Source organism: Tursiops truncatus, chromosome 7, assembly GCF_011762595.2.
Source record: "Tursiops truncatus isolate mTurTru1 chromosome 7, mTurTru1.mat.Y, whole genome shotgun sequence".
NCBI classification, from domain to species: Eukaryota; Metazoa; Chordata; class Mammalia; order Artiodactyla; family Delphinidae; genus Tursiops; species Tursiops truncatus.
In genome coordinates, this window is record NC_047040.1 from 33,792,274 (window position 1) to 33,798,572 (window position 6,299).

Below are 6,299 nucleotides of genomic sequence, written 5' to 3' on the forward strand. Positions count from 1 at the left end.
GGAGTTTCAACCAGGGCCAGGGAAAACAAAGTTGTTTTATGATCACATTCCATTGGTTGTGCCTTCCAAGTGCAGTTTACATATGTAAGAATGGACACTAACCTCAAAAACAAAAACTAATAAAGAAATCACCATTTTCAATAATCTGGATAAAAATAAAATGCCCACAGAACACAGAAGAATTGTTAGTTGTCTGGATAACCATCATTCAAAGTGGGAATATGTCGTCCATATTTTGCTTTTTAAATTTAGTGAACAGTTTTAAGCTTAAAATGAATGCCTTAAAATGAATTATGCACCAATTCACAGACTTTAACCTACCATATAAAATACAGTCCAACAGAAGCCAAGGAGAAAGGGTCATCTTAGGCTTATATTAACATAATTTACTATCACCTGAGAACTAGAAGTTTTTTCAGTACAAAGCTTTAGAAGAGGGACTTCCCTGGCAGTCCAGTGGTTAAGACTCCACGCTTCCACTTCAGGGGGCACAGGTCCGATCCCTCGTTGGGGCACTAAGATGCCGCATGCTGTGCAGCATGGCCAAAAGACAAAAACAAAAATGCTATAGGAGAAGTGGCATAACTGTAGGAACTATAAGGATATAAAGGGAGGCTTGAAGAAAGAAAAAACAAAAATGATCCCCAGATGACCTTTGCTTTCTGAGCTTCTTGAAATGTCTGGAACTCCTTTTATCATTTAGGGCCTGTTTCAGATTGCTACTTGGTTGTTTCCATGTGTTGATATCATCAGATGTTGATCTGTTTCATCCTTAAACTTTATCAAATACAAATACACATTGTTTTATGAATAAGGAGAATTTTTGTAATACAGGTTAAGGGACTAGCAACTTTGCAGTAGATACAGGTCACAGAGTTGGAACCGTCTCTTATTCATCTTTGTGTTCTAAGAATCTAACATGATAGCGGGAACACAGGCACTCAGTATATGTTAGTTGACTAAATGGATGAGCAGACAATGAATCACTTTTAGGTACTAAATGAACTCCTATGTTCTACACCAGGTACTATTTAGGCTGAAGAATCTATAATCAAAGTGGTGATATCAAAGAATCAGACTGAATCCAGACTCCACCAATCTTTCCTTTCTGGAGATCACTAAAACTAATCACCATCTCACTTGGATATTAATGTATCTGGGCAAAACTGCAGACTGTCATGAGCTTTCTCCATTTCAAATCTGAGACAATCTGGCATAATAGGAGACATTAGTCTGGGAGGAGTCAGGACACCTAGGTGCTTGTTTTCAACTTTGTTTTTCATTTGTTTTATTCCTGTGAGCAAGTTAGTTACTCTCTAAAATCTTCAGTTACTTACCAGTAAACTACGGATAATAACCTTTTACCTAGCTACGAATGTGAAGGATGAAATGAGATCTTGGGAAATGTATTACCTAAACATAAGATATTGCTGGTTTTGCTACCCGGGGGCCTTAGCCACCTTAGGGCTCAGATATACTTCACTACTTCCTGTTCTGAAGTAACAGCAAGAGTTCCCTTAGGGCCTTCTTATCTTGGCTTAATCCATAATGCACTCTGGTCTAGTTTATACCACGAACACTTAACAAAGGCTTATGATTAGCTGATTTTGATATGAGAACTTCTACTTTCTTATCACCAGTCTGGCTCCCTTTTTTGGTTCTAGCATTAAATTTATCTATCCATTAATGTATTAATTTATTTATTTTGATCAGACATCTTTATCCAAATGCATATGGGTAGTAAAACATTTTGAAGATTCTAAAATCTTTTTTAAAATTCCCTTTTTTTGTCAGATACTACTCGTTCCAAAAAGAGTTATGAAATGGATGGCCGTGAGTATCACTATGTGTCAAAGGAAACATTTGAAAGCCTCATGTATAGTCACAGGTAAGCTAGACGTCCAGAATCTGATTCTCCCCTCTGGTTGTTTAACATTCAAAATAGAACCCCTATTTTTATGCATTGTCCAAAACTCCTGGGGTAATTTTTTTTTGCTTCTGGAAAACTAAGTAAGGAAATGTATATTGATTTACTAGTACACCAAATCATTGAGTTTGGAGAGGGAGCAGAACTGAGCTGCAGATTTTAGAGAATTTGAAGTAGTTAAGTCCTAGATCTCCTAACATATTTGTTTTCTCCTGTCAAACATCCACTAATTCATTTTGTGCCATCAGGGTCCACATATTTTATTCTATTCTGTTGGAGTTTATCTTTATGTTATTACTAATAATATTTTACCTGTAGAAACAGTTCTTTTCTTTATCCCACCCTTGCAGGATGCTCGAGTATGGTGAGTACAAAGGCCACCTGTATGGCACTAGTGTGGATGCTGTTCAAGCAGTCCTTGATGAAGGAAAGATTTGTGTCATGGACTTAGAGCCTCAGGTGGGTCTGTGGTGGTGTATTTCCCATCTCCCCAAAGTAATGAATGCATGTCATCCATTTTATGCACATGCTTTAGGTTGTAGTTGAGACACTTTATTCTGTTAGGATAAGACCACTTCCCATATCTAAGGACCAGGATCTTACTTGAAGGATCAATTGCCATTATCTTGTCTTAGCTGAGGAAAAAAATCTAGTTTCTCAGACAAAAAAAAAAACAAAACAGAACTGAGCAGGTAGCCATAAAGAAAACTAAGAATCTTCCTTTGACCTTGATCACAAAGGCATCAAGGTAACTTCCTGTGGAGGGAATAACATGTTGCTTTACACAAGGAGGTGAGGTTCCTATGTTTTCATATCGATAGCTGTCTCCCTGAGACCATATGTGGAATAGAGCAGAAATAAGCGAGTTAAGGTAAGATAAAAAACATACAACATGTAGTCCAAATTTTTATAATCCTGTATTTTCTTTGTATTTTCTGTAGTCACGTAAAAATATATCTTGTGTGCTAAAGAAAATCAGGGGACATGAGATTTGTTCTCACTTGGTGGTCAAACTGGTGGTCAGTGTGAAGATGTCAGTTTTATCTGGTTTGAGACAATGGCAAGAAGAAAGGGAAGTGAGGGTGAAACAGAGCTGATTGGCCTTGGGAGTCTGTCCTTGTCTTTTCCCCATGAGATCATGTATAGAATCCTATTCTCAGATTTCAATAAGGATGTCATAGCTAGCAAGAGGAAGAACCAGTATTTGATCTTAATTTTGATTCCAGAACTCCATCTCTTAATTATTAAAATGTTTTTTAGAGTTGAGGACTTGGGAGCACATGAGAATATACTCTGGTTAAAAATAACTGCTAATTTCTGTTCTTAGAAATTTTGAGAACATTCATGTTGATTCTAGGAAATTAGGACTTCTGTTTTTAGATCTTCAATCTCATGCTCTGCCAACTGAGATATTTTGGTTGCTAGGACTTCTGTTCTTAAATGTGCATTTAATTTTTCTGTGTAGGGTATTCAAGTGGCTCGAACCCATGAACTGAAGCCCTATGTCATATTTATAAAGCCATCTAGCATGAGTTGTATGAAGCAATCTCGGAAAAATGCCAAGATCATTACAAACTACTTTGTGGACATGAAGTTCAAGGTAAGATACAGAGGAAATAGATGAGTGTATTGTGGGGTTTTTTTCCTAGTCAAAAAATTACTGTATTGTTTCCAGAGCGTCCCTATGTTAAGGAATGTAATTTTTGTTTCTAATGAAACAAAAATTTATGATTTTTGTTTCATTTATCCTTTTTACTGGACATCATTTATAGATATTAAAATAAAATTTAATAATACTATAAGGCTACTCATTTTTTTTCTCCTGTTTTGGGGTTTAGCTTTTAAAAAAAAGGCCCTCAAGCCACAATTTGCAGTCACACAGAAATTGGGTGTGTGTATTTTAAATAGATTACTTATTTTACAAAAGCATTTGAATTTACTTTAAAATGCTCTAGTTAATTATCTCAACTGTAATATGAGATACCTTTATAAATATATATTAAAACACAAAGGATGTTTATTAATGATTATAGCAATAATAGAGGGGCAAAGCCAGGTGGGATTAATCAGTGATTCTTTTTCCCAGATATACATATATATTTTTTTCGTTAAATACACTTTAAATATTTTAAATCATAACATACATTCAGCAAGGTGTATACATCTTAAGTGTACAGCTCAATGACTTTTTACATGTGTATGCACCCAGGTAACCATCACCTAGATCAAGATATTACATCCACTTGTTTGTGTGTGCATGTAAGTGTGTGTGGTAAAAAACATATAACATAAAACACAAAACTTGGGCTTCCCTGGTGGCGCAGTGGTTGAGAGTCCGCCTGCCGATGCAGGGGATACGGGTTCGTGCCCCGGTCCGGGAAGATCCCACATGCCGCGGAGCAGCTGGGCCTGCGCGTCCGGAGCCTGTGCTCCGCAACGGGAGAGGCCACAACAGTGAGAGGCCCGCATAGTGGGAAAAAAAAAAAAAAAAACACAAAACTTACCATCTTAACCATTATAAGTGCACAGTTAAGTAGTGTTAAGTCTATTTATATTGTGAAGCAGATCTCCAGAACTTTTTCATCTTGCAAAGCTCAAATTAAACATATGGCCTGCTCCACGAATTTGCATGTCATCCTTGAATAGGGGCCGTGCTAATCTCTACATCATTCCAATTTTAGTATATGTGTTACTGATGGGAGCATGAGGTATCATTGTATTATCCTTTATCTCTCTATTTTTACCTTCATTATTTTGTCAATGGCTACCGTATGAAAGTTTGATTCTCCAGTTTGCATTTCAAACAGTGGAGTCTGTGGATATATTCTCTGAGTCTTATGGGCATCTCAAATTCTGTTCTCATTTTTATGGCAATCTAAAAAATTAACAAAATTGCTTCTGGTCATCTTATAAAGGAGTACTGCCACAAGATCTCAGTGCCTGTATTTATGTTTGTGTTTATGATTGCATTAGCAATAAGTTGTACTATTTTAATTATTGTGGACAAATAAGAAAATAGTAGCAATGGATTTAATGCATTAGTGCCAAGTGAAGGCCAAATGACCTTGACTAAACAAACATTTCACAATAGTAGAAATAGACAATATTATAGGTGAATTCAGTCATCATGAAGCAAAGAGTAATAAAGGTATGCCTCATTTCGAAGAACCAGTTCATACCATCCTCATGTGCAAAGTGGCCATTTTGTATCTGCAAAATAATGTCATTCTTATCAGATTAATGTTCATTTGAAATTTATGTTTTAAGTTTTATTTATATTTAACTGGTAAAATTTCTTTGGTTTTATGTTGTATATGGTTTGAGAGCTTCAAGTGTTTAGATAATAGAGTAAGATAATTTAAGCCCAAATAGGAAGTTGAGAGGATTGGTCTGTCTACAAACTGTTACTCAATTTTGTGAAAACCTGACCTGGGAGACATTAAGCAAGACTAAAGATAGAAACATAAGTTTTGTGGTTTAGAATGGAGGACATTTATATGACATAATGGTGTTTATAAACAGCTACACAACTGAATGTAACAGCAATTACAAACTGCATATTATTTCTATTTGTCTCATTAAGTTTGCTATGCATATTTTTCGATTTCTCCTAAAGGATGAAGATCTACAAGAGATGGAGGATTTAGCCCAAAAAATGGAGACTCAGTTTGGCCAGTTTTTGGATCACGTGATTGTGAATGACAGCTTGCAAGATGCATGTGCCCAGTTGTTGTCTGCAGTTCAGAAGGCTCAGGAGGAGCCTCAGTGGGTACCAGCAACATGGGTTTCCTCTGATACTGAATCTTAAGGAGGCCTTCTGCTTAATACTGGAGTTGTAACAATGTTCACCTATTACAGAGAGCTGGAAAAACAGCTGCAATCTAAAACAGCACTATTGCATTTGCCCTATTATAATGTGTGCAACTTTAAAAGTACTGCAGTTCATTAATTAATCTTATTTGAAAAAACAACCTGTATCGTATGGTTATGTAGAGTTATCTATTTGGCTTTCAGGGAAAAATGTGTTCCTTTACCTCATATGCAGCAATTGGTAGGAATAAAACAATGTTAAGTCACTGAGTAAAAGAACCTTTCACAGATTTCACATGGCTTTTGTATGATTCAGACAAAAAGAGCTTTCGTAAATAAAATACGTCATATTTAATTTCAGACACTGTATTTTACCTTATGAAACTTCTGTTGTATAAACATGGATTTGACAAAAGGTACCTAGTTGACTAACTGCAAGAAAGAAGGGTTAATATACACATTTCACATCTAACATCAAAACTTACGGAAACAGCACTGCTCTCATTTTACACATTAGGCTGCAAGGAAAAAGTATTCTTTTGATCAGGGCTGCAACAATCAT

The 6,299-nt window shown here is 36.0% G+C and overlaps 1 protein-coding gene and 1 non-coding gene across 3 annotated transcripts in view; one reads left to right on the top strand and one right to left on the bottom strand.

Moving 5' to 3' along the window:
• Positions 1-6,058, top strand: part of MPP4 (MAGUK p55 scaffold protein 4) — a 38,543-nt gene extending 32,485 nt beyond the window's left edge. For both annotated transcript variants that reach the window (XM_004326725.3, XM_073807396.1), the window contains 4 exons: positions 1,795-1,888; positions 2,278-2,386; positions 3,393-3,527; positions 5,544-6,058. In XM_004326725.3, coding sequence (XP_004326773.1) covers positions 1,795-1,888; positions 2,278-2,386; positions 3,393-3,527; positions 5,544-5,735 — 530 coding nt within the window. In that variant the 3' untranslated portion in view covers positions 5,736-6,058. The remainder of the gene's footprint in view (positions 1-1,794; positions 1,889-2,277; positions 2,387-3,392; positions 3,528-5,543) is intronic.
• Positions 4,529-4,632, bottom strand: LOC117313135 (U6 spliceosomal RNA). The gene has a single exon (XR_004527593.1). It is a non-coding gene; the product is annotated as a U6 spliceosomal RNA (small nuclear RNA).
• Positions 6,059-6,299: the final 241 nt, after the last annotated feature.